The sequence below is a fragment of the Gobio gobio genome (assembly GCF_949357685.1).
Source record: "Gobio gobio genome assembly, chromosome: 11".
Classification (NCBI taxonomy): domain Eukaryota; kingdom Metazoa; phylum Chordata; class Actinopteri; order Cypriniformes; family Gobionidae; genus Gobio; species Gobio gobio.
In genome coordinates this window covers 8,047,871-8,072,643 of record NC_137104.1, presented here as the reverse complement: position 1 = coordinate 8,072,643, position 24,773 = coordinate 8,047,871, and the positions used below count along the sequence as shown (strand labels likewise).

Here is a 24,773-nt window from a genome sequence, read left to right as displayed (position 1 = left end):
TCCATCTGATTTGAGGTTTTATTTTCTGTTCAATAGCAGCTTTTACACCGTTTTTACACATTTTAATCCACAGATTGGAGCCAATTCATGGGGGAAGAACTGGGGCGAGGACGGTTACTTCCGCATCGCTCGCGGTGTAAACGAGTGCGAGATTGAGGCGTTTGTGGTCGGTGTGTGGGGCAGAGTCACCATGGAAGACATGCACAACCACCATCACGGACGGCGCAAGTAGAGCTCAGTAGTGGGCTCTCTGTACGCCTCACTGTATGATTTAAACCACAGTCAATCAGGTCTTTTGCAGGTTTGTTAGAGTCTGATTTCCACCAAACCCCAGTGCCTTCTGAATATCTCTTCACACAATATGCATAAAAAGTGGTGTCCACTGCCCCCCTCTGTCCAAATACACATCTCCACTAAAGTTTTGTTTCCTTTGTGGGTGACTAGTAGGAGGAATGTAAAACTCTAATTTGTGTATATGGCAAATATCGTCTTATTGGTGGAAACCGGCTTGTTACACTCCTTGACCTCAAATAAACAGCCACAGACGTGCTCAGGACTCACAGACACAGTTCACAGGCACACACACACTCGCTCAGCATCATAATATAACTATCTCAAATGTCTAATATAGTGATATTAGGATGTCTTATGTTTTGAGTTTTTCCTTACTTTTGGGAATCATCACGTACTAAGGCGGCACTCCATACATTCTGCTAAAGCGATAGAGGGATGGAGGAACACCAGGATGGGGGAAGAAGAAGGTTTAAGGACCAATAATTTATTCTAAAAATACCCTAGATTAGATTTATGACAGTTCTCAGCATTCCATTGAGATTAAGGTTGTTGAAATATTGCTTTTAAGATGTAAAGAACCACTGCAGTCTATCTTTGTGTATCTTTTAGGTTGGCTGAACAGATGCAGGCCACTTTCTTCACAATTCAAAACTCTCTGTTTAGAATATGACTCTATAGAAGCTGGTTTCCGCTGCAAAGTAAAAAAAAAAAAAAAAAGGTAATTGCGACCTTTTTTCTCACAATTCAGAGTTTATAATTTGCAATTGCAAATTTATATCTACAACGGCGAGAAATAAAGTCAGAAGTTTGAGTTGTAACATACTTTATTTCTTTCAATTGCGAGTTTATATTTCACAATTGTGAGATAAAGTTACAATTTCCTTATTTATTTTTATCACATGACTGAACCAATCTTCCATATATAACAGGAAACTACAGAGCCCTGCACGTGACATGCTGACAAAAATATATATGTTGTGGCCACAATTTACGAATTTGTTCCCTTGATTTAAGCAAATAGTGTGCATAATATAATCATTTGTTTCCCTTGTGTTCAAAATAGTGTGCACGTCCGCACAAAATATAATCATTTGTTCCCTGAATTAGTAAATTGTGACGACGTTGTACTAATACGTTCCCTGGTTTTGATTGAACTAAAACAAGGGAACAAATGATTACAACGTGGCCAGGATTTAGTAAAATGAGGGAACAAATTTGTAAATTATAACAATGACATGATTTACTAAAACATGCTGAGTCGCTGACATATTAGTAAGTCGTGGGAACGAATTAATTTGTGTTCACAATATTCATATTTTTTCCCCGTATATCATGTGCAAGGCTCCGTAGAAAACAAACCAAAAGAAAAGTTTGGCGTCTTTTTTCATGCTTTTTTCACAAAAAAAAATGTCCATCCTCAAGAATTCATTGTCTGGAAGTGGTTTGGTCATGAAACCCGGAGCTTATAATGACCTAAAGGGCAAAAACAACCAGTGGTTTATCACCAAGACCTTTGGTTGAAAGGATTATAATGCGTTGGCTATATTGTGCTGGAAAAATATATCGAATACCACAGAATCAGTGTAAGAATTAAACCGGCTCTCTCGAGTCTTAAGCTACTCTGTAAACTAAGATTGACATACACCTTATTTTTTTGTTCTTGTGTTTGTTTTGTTGAATTATTTAATTGACTACTATGACCATTAGTATTTAAAGGAAAAAGGCAAAATCTTAAATAGGAGATTTTCGAAATGTAAAGGCGAAAATAGGGCAAACATGGTTTTGGGTACAATGCTGAATTACCGTCTCGCTACTGTATGTAAAAATCAGGCAAAAGCGCAACATTACAAGACATCATAGAGCATGTTTGCTTCTCAATTATCCATCTACACATGTATGGAGATTAGTGTGTTAATAAGCGTGAGACAGATATTGCTGCTTGGCCATAAAACAGCAGACTATATTATCATGCATGCGCCAGAGCTCCGAGCAAACCCATCTGCTGACTTTGATAATGATAATGTCATTATTATGGTGACATGACTAATTCAAAAGCCTTATGACAGGCATTTGATTCAGCAACACTCTCACAGACAGGAAGACAGGGGTCTTTCAGTAGAAATTCAGCAACAGATGCTATATTCTGCCTGTTAGGATTCGGTTAAATGTGTTCTCTATTAGTCACGCAAGAAGTTTCCATTTAGATAAAGCCTTTATATACAGTCCATCATATGGGCTCATGTCATGAATATTCAATGTCTTAATATTGCCAGATTTTACATTACGGTGCATATTATACACTGATTTGAGCCCAAGCTGGATCGTTCTCATTTAGACATATTCTTCAGTTTGTTCTTCCAGTTCTGTAATTGTGAATGAATACTGTGTTATTTAAGAACAACGTCTTGTCTGTAAATAATGCATCGCTGGTTACTACTGTGCAATGTTACCATGTTGTTCCTCGTATTGTCTGTATACACAATGCAAACCACTGTAGTGTTCACCTGCCTGATGCAATAAAAGTCCTACAGCCCACTTAATCTTAATGCCACCTGTTTTTTTTCCTGCACATTAACACTGCTTTCTATTATAAAAGCTGTTTTCACCTCACCTTTAAAGGGATAGCTCAGCCAAAAATTGTGTCATAAAGTTGTTCCAAATAGGATATCAAAGATATTTTGAAGAATGTTGGTAACCAGACAATTGATGGTGGCCTGGCCATTGGAAGAAAGACAGGTTTGGAACAACTTGAGGGTGAGTAAATGATGACAGAATTTTCATTTTTGGTGAAACTATCCCTTTAAATCCCCTAATGACCTCATGGTCCGTATCATAACATTTTTTTAACAAGCGAGTCTATAGGTAAGTATAGATATCACGTGTGAGGGAGTCATAATCATAAATAGTTGAAAACAGTAATGTGTAAAACGGCCCCCAAGATTGATTTGTTTGTTCGTTCGTTGATTCACTGTATGAAGAATAAGGCAGATAACTATAAAGATAACGATTAATATCTAAATATTGTTGTCAATACTAAAGAACTGCGGAGTTCACGGTCACACCAGTTCTATAACGGCACAGAGAAACATATCTTTGGAATCACTTTTGATTAAAAAAACTATAAAAATATAGCCAATCAGAATCCATCCTTTTGTAACGAGCACGCGCTTAGAATACTATATTATAGTGTTGCTGGTGTGGACGCTAATATAGTTATGATGTGAATGCAGGACAATGTTTTCAATTAAGAACGTAAAACTTTTTTCAATGGCTCTGGTAATGGTAGCAGCAGTGACACGTTGACTTTACCAATCAGCGATTGATTGGCTCGTTTATTTAGAAGGCGGGACTTCTAATGCTGCGTTTGACGAGGTTGGACTTCAATGAAATTGATCCCTTTCCCCCGATCCGACCCGACCCCTAAACCCTACCCACACTGTGACGTGGGAAAATTAAGGTAAAGCAGTGAAAAACGGCCTCTGTTTATGGCCTCGCCCACTGATCTTGTAACTCCTATTACTATCCTGCAGAGACCTATACTTGGGGAATATCCCAAATGAAATGTCCCACTTCAGACCTCAGTGAGTTCCAGGAAATCAGACGTCACGTTCCCACATGGGCGTCGGAAGCAAAAGAAAATTACTCCCAGAAAAGTAGGTTCCATTTACATTAAGTACAACTATATCGCCTTGTTTACTAAACATTGTTTGGGCCAGACAAAATTACAAAAAACACAAAATCATTTACAGCAGCAATAGTGTAGTGCTAAGATGCATGGCATCAAGTTGACGCAAATCGACCCGAGGTTCGAATCCGCCTTTTGCAACTCACTATACTCCCTTTTCCCATCACATATCAGATCGGAAAAGCATTTATTGTCAATAAAAATTAAGAAAATATTAGAAAAGTGGAAATAAAGCATCTAACGTTTTTAATAATGTGTTTATCGGTTAAACGATAAAAATGAGTGGGTTCAATATCATTGGTCTTAAAAAGTGGGTGGGTCTTGTCCCACCCACATACAATGGTTCCGACGCCCATGCGTTCACATGTTGACCACAAGATGTCTCCAAGACATAACGAGAGCATATTGTGTTTTTGTGTCAATTATGGCAAAAACAGAATAAAAATAACAATCGCTTTGAAAAAGTGCTGAGGTTGGGGTTGATCGATGTACCCAGAGTACACAGGTCGAATGTCCGGCGTTCCAGATGTTATTTCCAAAAACAAGATGGGAAAAATCTGAATTCCGAGCTGTCTGGAATGCAGCATTATTCTACAATAGTGGTGCAGGTATGGCATCACTTTGTAGGGCAAAACACAGAAGTGAGATTATATTTTAGCACTTCTGCCGGTTCCCGAAGTTAATGGGTTTTTCGATTGGGATTTTGGAACGGCTGTAATAAGGCACTTTCACGTTTTATTCTACGACATAAAATACGTCAGTATTACCTCACTCGTGCTATCAGATATTTCCTACTCAAGCGGCAACCTCCCCCAGTTTCTCTTGAAGCCAATGCGGAAGTGACTTAAACTGCAATTCATCGACTGGCCACTAGAGACAGGCTCCAGAAGGGAGCAGAATCTCATTTTCACATTTCCGGGTTGGGTTAACTTTTATAGCGTTGAATGAGAGTATACATTAAATATATTTTTTGTGTCCCCATAGACACTGTATTAGAAACACCCTCACAGCAGCGCTAACTTGTTTTTTGTAATTTGATGCAAAACTAATATAATTCAAAGTATTAGTGTTATAAATGTAAATACATAAAAAAAAACCTTTGCAGGATTTACGATAATGATGCCCGTTAAAACGCGTCATCACAGTCTGTGAAAAGGGTCTAAACTAGTATTTACGATAATTACGATAGCACGTGAAGACTGCATAACAAGTGGCCAAATGGGACTACAGAGGCTGTCGAGGAGATTAAACGACATCACTCCGTAAAGGTAAACTCAGTTTGCTTTTGCAGACTCAAGTTATTACGCTCATAATTGTGCTCTTATAAACTAGTCTAACTCAGACTTTCTGGTGAAAAGGTTTAAAACAGAGTTGTCAGACGCTTAGTGATAGGGACACTCGAGCGACCGTGGTGTAGTTCGTTTATAGCCTACCTTTAGCCTTTTACTTCTGGCGACTGCACTTAGGCTTCAAAATTCATAAAAGTTGTGTTCATCTGTGAAAATGATCTTGATGGACAAAACGTGTAAGTGTCATAAACTTGTTGAGCGCAGAGCTTGTTTGTTTTGTGCGATTACCCAAAAGCCTATGAGGGAACCCGTGTGATGCTAACTGGCGGAATAAGTCCCGCCTTCTAAATAAAACAGCCATTCGCCAATAGACCCTTTTCACATTTCCGGTGTCATGAGAAATCGTGTCCTCCTGTGAAATCAAGGGGGTAATTCATCACCCGGAAAGCGTACCTTCCATAGGGGCAGCCATCGCTAACCAAGCCATCACCTGCTGTTAGCATCCCATTGAATCCCATTCATTTTGGCGCCACTTTGACAGCGGATAACTTTACATCTGAGGCGTTTAAAGACTCCATTTGACCATTGTTTATTTCTAAAGAAACACGACAACGTATAAAAGGCTCCATTACCTTGTATCTGACACTATCGCCCGGTAGAAGCCGTTTTTGTAAAAATAGGCTAACGATTTCGTCATAACCATCGCACATTAGAGAAATTGCCGTATAGACAGGAGGAGAAGCTCAGCCAATCTTTTACTGTTTATGAGGCAATTTATTAAAATAAATAAATACTATGCAAAATGACAAAATAATTAATCAGAATACTTACCAAAAGTTACTCCTGCTCACTCTCTCCGTCTCTGCAAGATTCGGTGATTCAGATTTGACTTTGCACAACTACTAGAAGACTTACCACTGTCAGACAGGTTGCTCACGTCACATCTACGTCATCAAGCTCAGTCTGAGGCTGCGCAGTACATCAGCCATCAGGAAGTGAGCGCTTCTACTTGACTTCACTTTTCTCCGTGGAAGTCTATGGGGTCGCTGTGTCCATTTCTTTTACTGTCTATGTGTGAAATAGTGTCCGCTTAGGACCCAACGTGGAAATGCCTGATCAAAATGGGAGCAATAACATGCCAAACATATTGTAAATTATTTCAATTGATAAACGAATATACCAATACAAAATCATAACATAGTATTGTACCTATAATGTAAATAATAAAGAATTAAAAAAACTATAATATACAGAACAGGTGCACAAAATAATTACAACAGGAATTTTTTTCAAATTGTATAAACATTAAAGCGGGGCTATGGCATTTAAAATGTAGGGTAAGTGCAACCGTGGTGTATAAACTAAGCTAATGGGGTAGCTGTATGATATGCTAGAACGTACGCTAACTAAAAAAAACATTAAGAATGAGATATGCTTGATTTCACAACTTATAGCTTCGGTTATATACTAGTATATGAAACATATGATTTGCAAAACATTAAAGACTATTTTAAAACAATTTAAACGACAAAAATCAAAACGTGATTTTGTAAGAATTGTAATCAGGCTCTGAATAGATTATACATTAAAAGTTCTTTCAGACAATATAATCGCGTCCAAAAACCTAGGCAGTGACTCGTTGCCTTATCAGACAATGACTTATAAGGCAGCGTTTGTGCATGAAGTCACCTCACAAAACTGATTTTGGACCGACTTCTTAGGTAGTGTAACCGTTTAATGATCTACAGCAAAATAGAGAGAGCTTTGGTGAGAACTAAACAAATATTTTACTACTACATTAGAAATTTCTCGCTAGAAATGACATCAGAAGTGGAAAATGTTGGCAAAAAAAACGTACATTTAGGCCTACACACAAACTGACCAGGAAACGCAACTTTCGGACGCCATCTTTTATTCCCAGCTCAACTGTCACAGAATGGAACGCACAGGATTGTGGGATATCAAAAGGAGCGAAAGATACAAATATGCTGCCGTCAAAAATCGATCAGATGAAGGCATCTCAGGAGACAGGAAGTGAAGCTAACATTAGATTAGGACGTGCCTTGATGCCTTCCTGCCTTGAAATGTGTCCCCCGAAGGCAGCATTTTCCAGGTTTCGGACGCAGCCATGATTTCTCATGACACCGGGTTTCTCAGGGCGGAAGTCATCATAATTGTACTATTGTACTATGTAATTGAACTATTGTAGTTGTGAATGAGAGACATAAAATATTTTTTGTTTACCCATTTGCTCAAATAGCAAAAGAAAAACGGCACAATAGTGATTTTACAACATTCAAAAAGTGGGGAAAAAATAGTGAGCTTGATAACGGCACTGAAAAGAGAGAAATATGTTCATTTTTACCATCACTCCCATAGACGCTGTATTAGAAACACCCTTACAGCAGCGCTAACTTCCATCCATCCATCATCTCCCGCTTATCCGGGGCCGGGTCGCGGGGGCAACAGTCTAAGCAGAGACGCCCAGACTTCCCTCTCCCTAGCCACTTCCTCCAGCTCTTCCGGGGGAACCCCGAGGCGTTCCAAGGCCAGCCAGGAGACATAATCCCTCCAGCGTGTCCTTGGTCTTCCCCGGGGCCTCCTCCCAGTGGGACGTGCCTGGAACACCTCCCTGGGAAGGCGTCCAGGGGGCATCCGAAATAGATGCCCGAGCCACCTCAGCTGACCCCTCTCGATGTGGAGGAGCAACGGCTCTACTCTGAGCTCCTCCCGAGTGACCGAGCTTCTCACCCTATCTCTAAGGGAGCGCCCAGCCACCCTACGGAGAAAGCTCATTTCGGCCGCCTTTATCCGGGATCTTGTCCTTTCGGTCATGACCCACAGCTCATGACCATAGGTGAGAGTAGGAACGTAGATCGACCGGTAACTCGAGAGCTTTGCCTTGCAGCTCAGCTCCTTCTTCACCACGACAGACCGGTACATCGACCGCATTACTGCAGAAGCTGCACCGTTCCGTCTATCAATCTCCCTTTCCATTCTTCCTTCACTCGTGAACAAGACCCCAAGATACCTGAACTCCTCCACCTGAGGCAGGAACTCTCCACCAACCTGAAGCGTTTAAGCCACCCTTTTACGACTGAGAACCATGGCCTCGGACTTGGAGGTGCTGATTCTCATCCCAGCCGCTTCACACTCGGCTGCAAACCGTCCCAGTGCACAATGAAGGTCCTGGTCTGAGGAGGCCAACACGACAACATCATCCGCAAAAAGCAGGGACGAAATCGCATGGTCCCCAAACTGGACACTCTCCGGCCCTTGGCTGCGCCTAGAAATTCTGTCCATAAAAATTATGAACAGAACCGGTGACAAAGGGCAGCCCTGCCGGAGTCCAACATGCACCGGGAACAGGTCTGACTTACTGCCGGCAGTGCGGACCAAACTCCTGCTCTGGTCGTACAGGGACCAAACAGCCCTAAGCAGGGGGCCACCGACCCCATACTCTCAGAGCACCCTCCACAGGATGGCTCGAGGAACACAGTCGAATGCCTTCTCCAAATCCACAAAACACATGTGGACAGGTTGGGCAAACTCCCATGAACCCCCCAGCACCCTGAAAAGGGTATAGAGCTGGTCCAGTGCTCCACGACCGGGACGAAAACCACACTGTTCCTCCTGAATCCGAGGTTCCACTATCGGCCGAATTCTCCTCTCCAGTACCCTGGCATAGACTAACTTGTTTTTTGCAATTTGATGCAAAAGTAATAAAATCCAAAGTATTAGTGTTATAAATGTAAATACATAAAAAAACGTTGCAGGAATTACAGTAATGATGACCGTTAAAACGCGTACTCCCAGTCTGTGAAAAGGGTCTATTGGTAAAGTAATCTCACTTCAGCTTCGGTTAGAAATTCCATTTATTTATAAACGGAAACTGTTCTCACTTCCCAAACTTGAAATAGTGTTTCCAAATCCGCATTGTTGTCAATCAGTCGGACAAATTTAGAGCAAGAAACCTACAATATTACAAATGAAAACAGAACCAGGATAAACCAAACACGGCATCCATGAGAATGTTCCATATGTTTAATTCCAAAATAATGATGACAAAACTGAAAATATTTACAGCACATATCGCGTAAACACTTATGGTTTCTGTACAAAGAAATATACACATGCAAAAAGTATAAAATAATCCAAATAAAACAAGTCTAAAATGATAATACATACATTAAAATACAATGAGATCCGAACGAAAATTAGACATTCGATGAAACACTTTTAAAAAAAAATGTATCCAGTCCAAGTTCCCACGCTGCAAAGGCATCTGTACAACTTTACAATGACAAATAAATTAGGGGACATTATATGGGTCTATACAGATGAATCAACAATGTTCCTTCCAACAGGGAAAGAGTCACTGCCCACCACTCAAACATTTCAATACGCTTCAAAATCTCAAAGATAACGGTTGACTGATGTACGATGATGTGAGGATCACTGGAAATGAGAACAACAGGCCAATGGTGCATACAGACGGCATACCAACGTCATTCCAGTGACAATTTCAATAGTTGAGAGCTTCTTACGACTAATCTGTCACCAAAAACTAGCCAAGGCTTTAAAACTAAAAAGATTTGCATTAAATCTATCTATATGACGAGATAAATATCATAATTTAAAGGCTTCACATTTTTGTCCATGATATCTTGCTATGCGAAATTGTCTCCATGTCAAGGACTGCCTAGGCTAAATGGGAAGTGCATTTCAGAAACACTCCAAAGATGCGCAGAAAAGCAAAAAGGTAAATCTGTGAAACGTCAATACCATGGACACGGAGGAAAATAAACGAACGGTTGTGAAGTCAACAACCAGCGTATAACTTAAGAGTCAAATGTGTGTAGGGGACCGAAAAGAAGACGAAAACGAATTCTCATAAAGCATGGAGAGCTTTGGCATACCAATATGTATATCAACAGAAAAGTGACTAGCGTAAGTGCCATATAGACAACGACCCTGTAGTGCGACAAGGCTTTAATACTTACTGAAAAAGACCGGATTAAATCAACAACAGCAGAACTGCAGTACCGGGTACGTGCTATTCTAGGCTTTTATTAAAGGTTTAACAGATGTCTTCATAAACAGTTGCATAAACCATCGAAGCTGCAACATTGCACGTGGTAAGAACCGGAAACAACGCGAGTGCATTTACAGTATTTAGTCATCCAGACGTCCGGCCGCCCTATGGCTATGTATGGCCACCCTTGTGACATTTCATTTAAAAAGAAAGGAAGAAACAGGGCAGACACATAGTATAGAATAAGGCGTACACAGCTGTAGATTGCACAACACGATTTGTTCTAGTTGTAGTAAATAAAAAAAGAGGTTGAACTTGCAGCCTGTAAAAATTCCGCAGCTAAATGTAGCGCAATCATCGTCGTCGAAATAAGCAACTAATTACACAAGTGTCCGCTTCAAACGCTTCTCTACTCGTTTGCGTGTTGCGCTCATTCAGACTTGAGAGTCGATGTCACTGTTTTTATTGAAAGATGTACCTGAAAATCTGTCATGCGCACAAAAACAGCCGCTTGCTCTCTGGCTCAGGCCAAACAGAAAGAGAAAAAGTTGTTCTCCTCGCTATTAAATTGCATTTGCATCGCTTTCTTCAAAAACCATGCTTGTGCAGGATCCGTTCTACACAAAACATCAGTCCACTCGTGTAGATTTGTTGATCACTCAGCAAATCCAAGAAATATTTGATATATATATATATATATATATATATATATTTATTTATTTAAATTTTTATTTCATTGTTTTAATCTCTGCTTACAAGTCTTAATTGAACTGGAAACACGGCAGCAGCAAACGGGTAAAAGACTATCAATCGTAAAATATCGTCTGCTGACGAAGGCTCTGATTGGCAGATATGGTAGTCAGCACACATTTTGATAGGCTCAGGACTGAAGTCTTCTTGATTGGCATTGGAAAGAGGATGAGATCAGGATTCTCGGTCAGATCCTGGGCTGTAGCCTGCTGTGCAGGAAGGCCCTCATGCCTCCGAGAGGCCGCAGGTCGTTCTGGTGTTTGCGCCGATCGATGAAGGAAATGAGTCTAGAGGTATCGATGCATTCGGCCGAGCGGCGGCCACCTCCGGGCCGCAGCCAGGGTTCCTGCAGGCAGGCGGCAGCCGGGGGCCGCTTGGAAGGTTCGGCCCTGAGAAGCAGGCACACAAAATCCCGTGCCGCCTGGCTCACGCCCTGGAAGTAGTCGTCGGGGAAGCTGAAGTCTAGGCGGCAGATGTTGAGGCACGTCTCCTCCACGCTCTCGTCCAAGAACGGAGAGGCGCCGCTCAGCATCACGTACGTCACCACCCCCAGACTCCACAGGTCAGAGGAGAGAGAGACCGAATCCCCGAGGACCAGCTCGGGGGCCGCAAACTCTGGGCTTCCCAGCAGAGGGTGAACATAGGGAGTCGAGCTCAGCTGCACTGCGTCCCCGAAGTCCGTCAGCTTCACCATCGGCTGGGAGGGGCTCTGGTCCACCACAAGGTTTTCGGGCTGATCAGAAAGAGGGAAATCAGCATCGCTTTGAAATTTGATTCGATTAACATAATAATATTATTTAGCATGCTAAAATATAAATAACTCATGCTAAAATTATTTTATTTACTAATATTTAACAGTAGTAAGTCAAAGTGCTTTACATAAAAATGATGCAAAAATAGTAATCATAAAAAGGTTAAGAAATACTACACACACACACAACTGTTGAAAAGTTTGTGGTCAGTAAGTATTTTGCAGTCTCTTATCCTTAACAATGATGCATTTTCTTTCATGAAAAATACAGTAAAAACTTTTTCTATTTTAATATACTTTAAAATATAATTTATTCCTGTGATCAAAGCTGAATTTTCAACATCATTACTCTTCAGTGTCACATGATCCTTCAGGAATCATTCTGATATGATGATTTATGATCAATGTAGGAAACATTTGTGCTGCTTAATATTTTTTTGGAACCGGTGATGCTTTTTTCAGGATTCATCGATGAATAAAAATGAAAAAAAAAAAAAAAAAAAAGCATTTATTCAGAATAGAAATCTTTTCTAACAATATGAATCTTTATCACTTTTTATCAATTTAACACATGCTTGCTGAATAACTGTAGTGTATATTGTTTCAAAAGATTTACGTTTTAAATAAATGCTGTTCTTTTTTTAACATTTTATTCATCAATGAATATTGGAAAAAGTATCACAGGTTATAAAAACATTAAGGAGCACTGCAATGAAAATAAATCAGCATAATAGAATGATTTGTGAAGGATCATGTGACACTGAAGACTGGAGTAATGATCACAGGAATAAATGACATTTTAAAGTATGTTAAAACAGAAAACCATTATTTCAAATTGTAATAATATTTCACAATATTGCTGTTGTTTCAGCATTTTTGCTCAAATAAAGGCAGCCTTGATGGGCATGAGACTTCTCTCTCACACACACACACACACACACAACACACAACACACAACACACACAATATAACATGCAAATAAATAATATATAAAATATATAATATATTTAACACTGACCTTTAAATCCAGATGAACTATTCTGCAGTTGTGCAGGTACTGCAAAGCTTCTAAAATGTCCCGGAGGTAAAAGGCAACTTTCTCCTCGGTGAGGTTCCCCCAGCTCACAATGTAGTCCAGGAGACGGCCCTGATCAGACCTGTGCAACAACACAATACTGATGCTCAGGAACATATCTGACTGTGAAATAGTGAACATAAAGTGTGTGTGTGTGTGTGTGTGTGTGTGCTCTCACATCTCAAGGACGAGTGCATAGCTGCTGGAGGTCTCAAAGGTGTCCAGTATTCTGACTAGGTGAGGGTGCTGGAGTCTCTGTAGGACACTAAACTCATGGGTGACCTGGTCTCGCTTCATGAGTTTCTTATTCACGAACTTGACCGCCACGGTCCGCTTTGACCCTCTCTGGTCACAGCGTTTTACTACAGAGAACCTTCCCCTAAGAGAAAGAAACAACGTTATCACAATTACCACGGTCGATTCTCCATAAACTATATTTGCATGTTTCTGGCAAAAACAAAGCAGTACTCTATCCTTAATTTGTGACAAACTTGCAGTTAATATGCAGCCAATTTGTGTTAATATTCCTTAAAAGTGTGCCACCATGATAAATGGACTCCCTTACAATATTTGGTAACACTTTATTTTAAGGTGATGTAGTTATATGTTACTAAATGCAATGGTAAATTATGCATCATTTCAAGAAACTAACCCTAAACCAAACCCTAGCCATTACAGTAACTCTATAGTAAGTACATGTAGTTAATATTACTCACCTTAAAGGATTAGTTCACTTTTAAATAAACTTTTGCTGATAATTTACTCACCCCCATGTCATCCAAGATGTCCATGCCTTTCTTTCTGCTGTCGAAAAGAAATTAAGGTTTTGGATGAAAACGGTCCAGGGTTTTTCTCCAAATAATAGACTTCAATGGGCTCCAAACGTTTCAAGGTCCAAATGACAGTTTCAGTGCAGCTTCAAAGGGCTTTAAATGATACCAGATGATGAATAAGGGTCTTATCTAGGGAAACGATCAGTTTCAGATGATAGCAGTATTTATGCTATCATCTCTGGGCTCAGCCATAACTTCCGGCAAGTGAGGTCAAATTAGATCGTGGTCATAGAAGTATACGTAGATGCCTCATTAGCGACTGCACGGATCAGTAGAATGAGGCATCTACTATCGATATATCAATTGGGGATGCACCGGTTGACCGGCCAAAAACCGGAACCGGCCGGTTTTTGCTTCTAGCGCGGTTTCTTTGTATTTTTCTGCCGATTTATCCGGAAGTGCGCCAGCGTGCACATACGCCTATATTGCAATCATTTGCGAACATGTCACTTGTGTGTTACAAACGGAACCTGGATAACTGAGGGAAGAGACGAGTGAATGAAGAGCCGCTTTCCTGCGCGAGCTGAAGTTGCGCAAGCTTACCTCTCCGCCCTGCACAAGCACAGATAGTGAGCCTTTGTTCAGCTCCGCTTCTCACATGTTGGATCGGATGAGAACGAAACAGAATAACTTGTGAAAAAGCCGAAATACTTCTTTTTGTAGCCTAAAGAAGAACATGCATGCACTTTAGAAATGAAATACTATCAGTTCTGTAGCCTATAGGATGATCATTTATATTTGGTAACACTTTAGAATAATGGTAATTAGTTAACATTAGTTTACTACATTAGTTAACATTAACTAATAATGAACTGCACTTATAAAGCGTTTATTAATCTTTGTTAATGTTAATTTCAACATTTACTAATGAGAGATAACTGCATTATTAAAATCTTGTTAACATTAGTTAATGCACTGTGAACTAACATGAACAAACCATGAACAGCTGGATTTATATTAACTAACTTTAACAAAGATGAACAAATACAGTAACAAATGTACGGCTCATGGTTAGTTCATGTTAGTTAATACATTAACTAATGTTAACTAATGACCATTATTCTAAAGTGTTACCTTTTATTTTACCTTAAAAAGATTTAAAAAACACCTGCTGTAGCATCTTAGTTTTTTTCGTTGCACTAAACAATATTTGATTTAACATTTTGGAACAATTATATACTTTGGTTTTATTGAATTTCACTGGTAAAGACTTTTTTTCTTTACACTGAATTTAAAAACAAATGCTGATTTAAGTAACATCTTTGTTTGGATTGCAGAATATGCAGTTGTTGCCTTTAATTTCACCTTTCAGCCTTTTAATTTCCAATTCAATTTCCCGTTAATTTCAGATTGCGGACTTGTTTTCATTAGCCAAAAGCCAATTTAGCCTGTTAAATACTAAATAAACATCTTGTTCATGTATACTTTCATTATTTTATTGTGTAAAAAAAAAAAATCGGAAATCGGTATCGGAATCGGACAGTTTTCTTGAAAAAAATCGGTATCGGAATCGGCCATGTAAAATCATGATCGGTGCATCACTAATATCAATGACCACGATCTAATTTGACCTCACTTGCCGGAAGTTATGGCTGAGCTCAGAGATGATAGCATAAATACTGCTCGGTTTCTCACAGAAACTGATCGTTTCGCTAGATAAGACCCTTATTCGTCATCTGGTATCATTTAAAGCCCTTTGAAGCTGCACTGAAACTGTCATTTGGACCTTGAAACGTTTGGAGCCCATTGAAGTCCATTAAATGGAGAAAAACCCTGGACTGTTTTCATCCAAAACCTTAATTTCTTTTCAACAGCAGAAAGAAAGACATGGACATCTTGGATGACATGGAGGTGAGTAAATTATCAGCAAAAGTTTATTTAAAAGTGAACTAATTCTTTAAAAAAAGTGTAAACCAATTGTTTTATATATGAATCCATTTGATATCAAAATTGTGTGTATGAATTCCCATTTGTCTCACCTGCCCAGCTCTGCTACCTCAGTGTAGAAGGACTCAAAGTTGTCTTTCCACATGACCCGGATTCCATCGCTGGTAGTTCCTGTGAAAGACAGTCGAGTTAAGTTCAAAGCCTTGCTCAGCTAAATCTTTGAAACAGTGGGTAGAGACTCTGCAAGGCCAGTTTAAATTCTTACCCAACACTCTGAGACTGGCTGATGATGTCACACTGCCTATGTCATTCGTAGCAATGCAGGTGTACATGCCATCATCCTCTGAGGTCACACCTATGATACGCAGCGTGGCCTCGCCAGTCTCACTGTGGTGCAGAGAGAAGGAAATAAACCATTAGTTTAATCACTGCAAGGCAAAGAAATAAATTAAAATCAGTATTCTAATATCTACATTTTTCTACGGAGGCCCCTAAAGGGACATGGTGATGAAAGAAAAATATGAGATGGGAGAAAATGATTTGCATATATGTTCACAGAACTTTTGAGTTCTTTGCAAGTGAATGCAAAGTTTCCCAGGGGGACGCAAAAGTTTTGTGAGCGAACACAAAAGCATTGAAATATATTTTTTTCCATAACCATGTCCCTTTAGGGGCTCCATTAGCAAATTTCCCAGAGCTGTTCACATAAATCTAACAAGTGATAGATATATAAACAAAGCAATATATACATTTATATTAAAGCTGCACTATGTAACTTTTCCGTCCACTAGAGGTCGCCTGTTCAAAACAAAGGCGTAGTTTGATGACGCCACGTTTGAGCGCAGAATCTTGGGACATGTGGTCTTCACCTCACAGCCGGTGGAAAAGTCAGGATAGGACTCGGGCAGAAATTATGTTCATGGATGCGATTATTAACATTACTGTAGTATAAAGCAGAAGCAGGACTGAGTGTTGTGGAGCTGAGCAAGGCCACAGGAGCGATTGAAGAGCGGGACTCTTATTATGGCATAGTCGCCGGCGGGACTTCCTCTTTTCCAGTCATGAGTATGATGAGGTAACGCAGCTCTGTTTATCGTATTAGATATATCTGAGTGTGTTGAAAAGGAAGTTATGACGTTTGCTCGGCGGCTGCTATGACACTTGTTCACACTGCAGTGAGAGTAAAGCGTTTCTGCTAAATAAAACCGGAAACCGAGGGGAACGCAGATATGACGCAATCGACAGGCGACTCCCTCAAACGCATAGCTCACACGTCCCAGTTCATTGGTTAAAGTAGCAATTTCTCACGATTTACAAATAGTTGGAAACATTTGGGATATTCTAAGTACTCAACTGAACAAAATATATAACACTGGCCTAGTGGTTTTTGGATATTTTACTGCAAAAATCTTCCATAGTTCACCTTTAACAAAATAATAACATAATATATGCATATCTCCAATGTTGCACTTTTTAGCAGAAACTATTTATTTTTTCCGTTTGTCCGCACCTGTACATTATGCTGAAGTGGCCGTTATTGGTGAGTGTTTTCTGATCGGGTCCCTTCCATGTGACCGTGGCTTTGGGGCGGCCACACACTTTACACCTCAGAGTGACACACTCCCCTTTATCACAGGTCACATCACTCAGCGGGATGAGGATCTCCGGGGGAACTGGAAGAAGAAAAAAAAACAGCCGTGTCAACCCCTTATTACTTATTTATAATTCTTACCAAACACAACTTTTCACTTAAGAGCCATTTTGAACTCACCATCATAAATATAATTGGGATTTAGAAGCTGCAAAATAGAGAAGAAAGTTTTGAGTTGGCATCTTTCTGCAGGACTTCCAGAAAATGCCAAGAGAAAGATTTGTGCTTGTTTTCATCAGTGTTACCTTTACAGAGACCTTATTGGTTAGTCCCTCTCTGGATTTCCTGTATCCGTTTTCCAGCTTGGCCTCCTTTTTATTTTCCTTCTCTCTTTTCTCTGACTTCTTACGAATACGGAGGGATGTATGCCATGATGATGATTTCCTACTGGAAAGCAACACGCGTTAAAAATAAAGGTTATAACATGTTGAATGTCTAGCTTATGAAAGAGGGCCTATTATGCCCTTTAGTTTTTGGCCTCTACTAGAATAGGTTTTCATGCTTGAATGTTCAAAAACACATTATTTTTCCCATATTTGACATTCTCCTCTCTCCCCAGTCTGTCAGTAACGCTCTGTTTAGGCTCTATGAAGCCCCTCCTTCTGAAAAGCACAATGTGCTCTGATTTGTCGGCTGAATCAGTGTGTTGAGAAATGTCACGCCTCTTATCAGAACTAAATTTCAACACACTACTAACTAACTCAACCAGGCCCGCCCCTTTACTCCATGTATGCCTTTTGGCGGGAATTATTAAAATGAGTGAAATATTGTGACGCGTTTGGTCCCACAAGAATAACTCCTTTTGGAGGGACTTTGTAAATTTGCAGACTTTTTTTCTCATGCTCAAACAGCAACATTACACACACTAAAGAAACACTGAAGCATAATATGACCCCTTGAACACAAAGAACAGGCGATTAGTGTGTTTTATTGTTGCATTATGAAACATTCTGCATGTGTTATGTTATGTAAATGGTCAGAGGCGAGCTCTTACTTAATGGTCCCCTCTGATACGTCAGGGATAATGGCGGAGGTGTGGCCCAGCACGTATCCGGGGATCCAGCCCTCGGCGGCTGGGCATTGGTCTGTAGCGGCGCGGAACACCAAGAACATGTTCTGCTGATTGGAGGCCAGGATCTGCACCACCTCCCCTTGACCTACATTTATCTCATCCTCTTTCAGAGCCACATAGTCCTGAGTCACCAACATGGTGGAGATATTACTGCTGCTGCTGCTTTCACTCTGTGGACACACACACACACACACACACACACACACACACGGGTCTTAGTACCAGAGACACTTTATACCTTTAATACAGATGGCCTGTACTGAACAACACCATGGGTTTACCCGCGTGAAATGACAATATTAACCCTCATGTTCAATTTAAATGTGTAACCAAATAGTAGTAATTTAGAAAAATTCCTTCAGATTCTTGTAATATGTTCCACTGACCAATCCAAAAGCAAAATAGGCCTTACATAAGCTGTATCCTTATGTTTTATCATAGAGCAGCCACACACTTTATTTTAAAGGTTATTATTTCCGGTAACAATGTTTGACAGTGTCTGACATAGCAACAACACTAGAAAAATACAATACAAATTATTTTAAGTAGACTGGAATTTTCCATCTTTTTTTAATGTTATATACAGTGAGGAAAATAAATATTTGAACAGCCTGCTATTTTGCAAGTTCTCCCACTTAGAAATCATGGAGGGGTCTGAAATTGTCATCGTAGGAGCATGTCCACTGTGAGAGACATAATCAAAAAATAATCCAGAAATCACAATGTATGATTTTTTAACTATTTATTTGTATGATACAGCTGCAAATAAGTATTTGAACACCTGTTTATCAGCTAGAATTCTGACTCTCAAAGACCTGTTAGTCTGCCTTTAAAATGTTCACCTCCACTCCATTTATTATCCTAAATTAGATGCACCTGTTTGAGGTCGTTAGCTGCAAAAAGACACCTGTCCACCCCATACAATCAGTAAGAATCCAACTACTAACATGGCCAAGACCAAAGAGCTGTCCAAAGACACTAGAGACAAAATTGTACACCTCCACAAGGCTGGAAAGGGTTACGGGGAAATTGCCAAGCAGCTTGGTGAAAAAAGGTCCACTGTTGGAGCAATCATTAGAAAATGGAAGAAGCTAAACATGACTGTCAATCTCCCTCGGACTGGGGCTCCATGCAAGATCTCACCTCGTGGGGTCTCAATGATCCTAATAAAGGTGAGAAATCAGCCCAGAACTACACGGGAGGAGCTGGTCAATGACCTGAAAAGAGCTGGGACCACCGTTTCCAAGGTTACTGTTGGTAATACACTAAGACGTCATGGTATGAAATCATTCATGTCACGGAAGGTTCCCCTGCTTAAACCAGCACATGTCCAGGCCCGTCTTAAGTTTGCCAATGACCATTTGGATGATCCAGAGGAGTCATGGGAGAAAGTCATGTGGGGGTGGTAGCATCATGCTTTGGGGGTGTTTTTCTGCACATGGGACAGGGCGACTGCACTGTATTAAGGAGAGGATGACCGGGACCATGTATTTAGAGATTTTGGGGAACAACCTCCTTCCCTCAGTTAGAGCATTGAAGATGGGTCGAGGCTGGGTCTTCCAACATGACAATGACCCGAAGCACACAGCCAGGAGAACCAAGGAGTGGCTCTGATAGAAGCATATCAAGGTTCTGGCGTGGCCTAGCCAGTCTCCAGACCTAAACCCAATAGAGAATCTTTGGAGGGAGCTCAAACTCTGTGTTTCTCAGCGACAGGCCAGAAACCTGACTGATCTAGAGAAGATCTGTGTGGAGGAGTGGGCCAAAATCCCTCCTGCAGTGTGTGCAAACCTGGTGAAAAACTACAGGAAACGTTTGACCTCTGTAATTGCAAACAAAGGCTACTGTACCAAATATTAACATTGATTTTCTCAGGTGTTCAATACAGCTGTATCATACAAATAAATAGTAAAAAAATCATACATTGTGATTTCTTGATTTTTTTTTAAAAGATTATGTCTCTCACAGTGGACATGCACCTACGATGACCCCTCCATGATTTCTAAGTGGGAGAACTTGCAAAATAGCAGGGTGTTCAAATACTTATTTTCCTCACTGTAAATGTTTTTGGGTCTCTAGATGTAATGCAATGTTTGTTATGGAGGACATTTGAAGCATTTTATCAAGTTAAGATTATGTCTTGATTTCAGGTCTGAGGTCTGACCCCATACAGAACATGAGGGCTAGTAAATTCAGAATAAAAGTGTTTCTGGTGTTTGATAATGACAAAACATTCCATAAAAACTCACATGCTCAATAATAATATTCACAATGTTTGATTGACATGTAACCTTGCAAGTGCACCGCATCGAAAACATGCATTATTAAACTAGAACAGTCAAAGAAAAGGTAAGAAACAGAAAAGAAATTGAGATAAGAACTCATGTTAGTTACAGTAGCCTGTTAAAAAGATCTAAAACTAAGTCACATGATCAGAATCAAACCATCCACAGATGTTTCCAGCATTAGTTTCATAAGATTAACATTGTTAAGGTGCAGTCACAGCTAAATTTGGTGGGCAAAAAAGATCCATTGTCAGTAGTGTAGCGACGTATGAAGATCTTAAACCCATTGCAAAATCTGCATGGGGAAATCTTACGGCCTGACGCAAAAATCCCAATTGTGATTCCTATCGAAATGACTGGATTTCGTCTGCAAAAATGTGCATAACAACAGTAAACGTGACTGCACCTTTAGTCCTCAAGAAAAGCTGATCCTCAGGACCTCACAAAGAAACTAACTTGAGGTTAATATTTTGTATTTTATTTTACAAAGGAATAATCTAGTTCTTGTTTTACAACTCCATAAACCGTTAGTATCTGGCCAGAAGCAGAACTGTTAGATTTCGGAGATGCAGAGAAAAGGTTCTGTTGGAAGTCCACAGAGTAGAAACCAGGTTAGGAGAGGCAGAAATCAGACAGAATCCAGGTGGGTTAGAGAGTCATTCATGAGGGAAGACAGGAGCAGAGTTGAGCTCAAGCGCTGCGGTCGACCGGGGCAGGAGTGTGTCTCTTACCCCGTTGCTCTGAGTGGACTGGACAGATTGCTCACTGGCAGAAGAGCAGGTACTCATGCGGTCGGCGTCCTTACTGTGGGTGGAATGCCGGTGACTTTGGTTCTGATTTTGCCGTCCCAGGGTGTCGCACGCTTCAGCAGGAAAGGTGAAGGAACCGGGCCTGCTGGCGGGAGAGGCGGGAACGGAGCTCCAGAACGAGCTGGAGCTGCCGCTCGTCTTCGGCCCAGGACTGCAGGGTGGGATGGAGTCTTTGAAAGCCGGCGTGGCTAACGGGGAGGCCATCGGCGAGACCGTTCCAGGTCTGGGTTTGACCAGAGCTAGCGGGGCCACGGTGGCTCGAGGGATTTGGGCAGGAGAGGCTCCATCCCTGCTTTCTTTGGAAGCGCTTTCCGTAGGGTCCGTCTGTTTGGGGTGAGGGCTCGCAGGAACCTTCACCTTTGGATCGGGCTCTGTGGTGCAAGAGGGTGAGGGACCCCTGGAGTGAGGTCTCGGGGACATACCTGATAATTTGTCGGGGCCGTCAGGCTCGTGGGCTCCGGGCCCCAGGGCGGGAGACTGATGACGGAGTGGCTGAGGCAAGCGCGAGGGCTGGGGGATACGGGAGGGACGGGAGCGGGAACCCGACCCAGCCGGGGCCCCTCCGCCTCCTCCGGGGGCCATCACCTGACCCACACTACCTCCAGCCTGTACACTGCTGCCTGAGACACCGGGTCCCTCGACATGGTTCCTCTGGTAGTCTATAGGAGATGTGAGCGCTACAGGAGGAAAGACATCTAGTGAGGAGAGAGATTTGCACACAAGCATAACATCTCAGATTATGCAGATTTTAGGAGGGTGTAACAGGCAAAGCAAACCAAGGTTTTGGTAAAACTATATCATGAAGATCAAATCGTTAGCTTTAGTTACTGCTTGAGGCATCATGACCTTAAAATGAACCAAACGTATAACGCTATTTATTATTATTGTAGGTTAATGTTATTGTCTGCATATACCAGCGGTCGGGAACATAGCCAAAAATCATGTGGCTCGTCAGGTCTCTCACCCTTTACCAACAAATGATCGATAAAAAGTGAGACACATCAACAAAGATCTGCGCTCTGCAGAAAAAACAGCCAATTACAATTCCTTTTGTGTACAGCCTACCGTAGTTAATGAAAAGTTTATGATAATAATAAGTTGTACCGGACAAAGTGTGTGTTCAGTGCCGTTCACCAGTGTCACAACAGTAATCAATGGTAAAACACTGCATAATTAATTTGTTGGTTTGCAACTTTTTATTTATTGTTTGTTGCATATTTGTTTGATTTTAGTTGTCAATTAACCTAATTATTACAATTGTTAAAATTTTATTGGATAAAAATATATTATGCATTAACCAAAAATGAAAAAAAAAAAAATGTCTCTTTGGGCAAAAAAGGTTCCCGACCCCTGACATATACTAATACATTTTTTAAATTTCAAGTTCTTTAAATGAACATTACTTAATGTATTATGAATGAAAATGAAATAACAATGAACAATAGTGTTTATAAATTAATGTTGGAAAAATGAAGCAATTGACATGAAAATTAGTATTGTTATTTTTTTAAGTTAAAATAGTGTTAAAGTATAATTTTATAAAAGCTTGATTGTTTTATTTTAATTTTACAGTGACGGTATTATAGTAATAGTAATATATTTAGTTATTTTTCTTTAAAAAATGTATTTAATAATAGGCATATTGATATACATAAAAAATATGAATTTATGAATAATAACAACAATATTACCATTTTAAATCAGAACATTTTGATTTGATTCCTCAAATCGTTCAGCCCTTAAAATAACATGAGGGATGGATCTTTTTTTGTTTGTTTTGTTTGGATTAAATGCATGTTGAACATCATTTATGACGACCTAAAGACCTACTTTTATACTCGTAAGTGTTGCTGGTTGCTGTACCATTGAGGAAATTGCGTTGGCTCTCCAGGATTTGGCTGATCTGCAGCATCCAGACTTGTCGTACTCCAGGATGGCTGGAGTGCAGAATAAAGGCATCTTTGCTGCTATTGGACGTTCTGGAGGTCAGTGCGAATTTACAGGGGTCTCCGTCCACACTATCCTCCAGCCCCAGACAGCTCACCTACACACACACAAACATCATGTTAAACAGTTACCCATCAACAAATGTGTCATGACAATGAGATACCAACAAACAGACGAGGACGCCTGTACCTTGATGCTGTGTTTATACAGGTAACCAGGCATCGAGAAGCCCCTCTTTTTATCTAAAGGTTCACTGAAGATGACAATCTGCTCAAAGAGGAAGACTCTTCTCTCCTTCATCCTGTTCAGCAGGCCTCCGTCCGGTTCAGCCACCATGAAGGTGTCCTGCAGGAGGAGACGCCCCTGAGCAATGATCTTTCCCTGTGAAAGACGGATCAGATGATTTTAAACCATGCGTTCAAATGTGAAACACTTCTTTATAATAATCTACTGATATAAACAAGTTCTTACATCAAATCCCTGGAGTCGACCAACATTCATCATGTCGTTACATCTTTTTGGTACAATGCACATGACCTCAACCGCTTTCTACAACACAAGAACACCATCAGAATAGAGTAGAGTAGAATAGAATCAAATACTGTTTAAATATAAAATAAAATACCTCCAATTCCATTGAATCAATTCCAATTTTTTTGGAAAATTTGAGAAAATCCTGCAAACAAACAGATCATCAGAATCATGATTAGACTACAAACTGTCATTAGGTGTAAAGTGAGCAGTGAGACGAACCTTCAGCAGCAGCTGGTACTTCATGATTCTCTGAACAGGTTTAATGAGCAGATCTGTGATCTGAAACCTGTGACCCAGACGCTGCTTCAGATCCTGCAAGAGAGGTTATTCCGTTTGACACGTGATTTATATTTGGTGGTGTACTGATATTAATGCAGGACGTATGTCATAAGGACATACACGCTTTATAAAGGGCAGACATGACGATTAAATCCATATTTAAGGTACGCACCTCAAAATAGGTGTCGATATACTCTGAGACAATGTGCTCAGATTTAGGTTTGTTCTGGCAGTAAACAATGTACATGTGCAGCCGCCGCTCCTGAAACACATGAAGAGTTAATGAGTATGCACGATATTGAATTACAAAACAAGAACAAGTTTGATTGATTGCTTAAAAAGACTTAAAAAGAGGCGTACATGTTTGAGGAACAGAGGGCCCAGCCGGTCAGGGTCCTCAAGGCACTTCTCAAGCTCTCCCAGGAAGAAACTGAAACATTAAGGATGAACATTAACTGCCACAAAATTGCTTAAACTATCAGTCAAAAGCTGACAAAGACAAATCTGGTTTACTGGCTTTTTTTTCCTCCAATCAGTGTCTATCATTAAAAAGAACCTATTATGCTCTTTTATAAAGTCTTGATTTTGTTTTTGGGC

General features: G+C 40.4%; 2 protein-coding genes across 4 annotated transcripts in view; one reads left to right on the top strand and one right to left on the bottom strand.

The window, feature by feature from the left end:
- The window catches only part of tinagl1 (tubulointerstitial nephritis antigen-like 1), a 37,581-nt gene extending 34,743 nt beyond the window's left edge, over positions 1-2,838 (top strand). Inside the window, exon 12 of the mRNA XM_079829480.1 lies at positions 74-2,838. Coding sequence (XP_079685606.1) covers positions 74-232 — 159 coding nt within the window. The 3' untranslated portion in view covers positions 233-2,838. The remainder of the gene's footprint in view (positions 1-73) is intronic.
- Positions 2,839-11,046: 8,208 nt separating this feature from the next.
- trioa (trio Rho guanine nucleotide exchange factor a) overlaps positions 11,047-24,773 on the bottom strand; it is a 194,813-nt gene continuing 181,086 nt past the window's right edge. For 2 of the 3 annotated variants that reach the window (XM_079829212.1, XM_079829213.1), the window contains 17 exons: positions 24,537-24,606; positions 24,349-24,438; positions 24,117-24,209; positions 23,989-24,039; positions 23,835-23,912; positions 23,553-23,744; positions 23,280-23,460; positions 21,339-22,093; positions 18,245-18,492; positions 17,496-17,634; positions 17,371-17,398; positions 17,110-17,272; positions 15,865-15,986; positions 15,692-15,770; positions 13,058-13,258; positions 12,823-12,961; positions 11,047-11,786 (listed from right to left, as the gene is read on the bottom strand). In XM_079829212.1, the coding sequence (XP_079685338.1) occupies positions 11,241-11,786; positions 12,823-12,961; positions 13,058-13,258; positions 15,692-15,770; positions 15,865-15,986; positions 17,110-17,272; positions 17,371-17,398; positions 17,496-17,634; positions 18,245-18,492; positions 21,339-22,093; positions 23,280-23,460; positions 23,553-23,744; positions 23,835-23,912; positions 23,989-24,039; positions 24,117-24,209; positions 24,349-24,438; positions 24,537-24,606 (3,175 nt within the window). In that variant the 3' untranslated portion in view covers positions 11,047-11,240. Of the gene's footprint in view, positions 11,787-12,822; positions 12,962-13,057; positions 13,259-15,691; positions 15,771-15,864; positions 15,987-17,109; positions 17,273-17,370; positions 17,399-17,495; positions 17,638-18,244; positions 18,493-21,338; positions 22,094-23,279; positions 23,461-23,552; positions 23,745-23,834; positions 23,913-23,988; positions 24,040-24,116; positions 24,210-24,348; positions 24,439-24,536; positions 24,607-24,773 lie in introns of all 3 variants that reach the window. The other variant, XM_079829211.1, reaches the window with a different exon arrangement.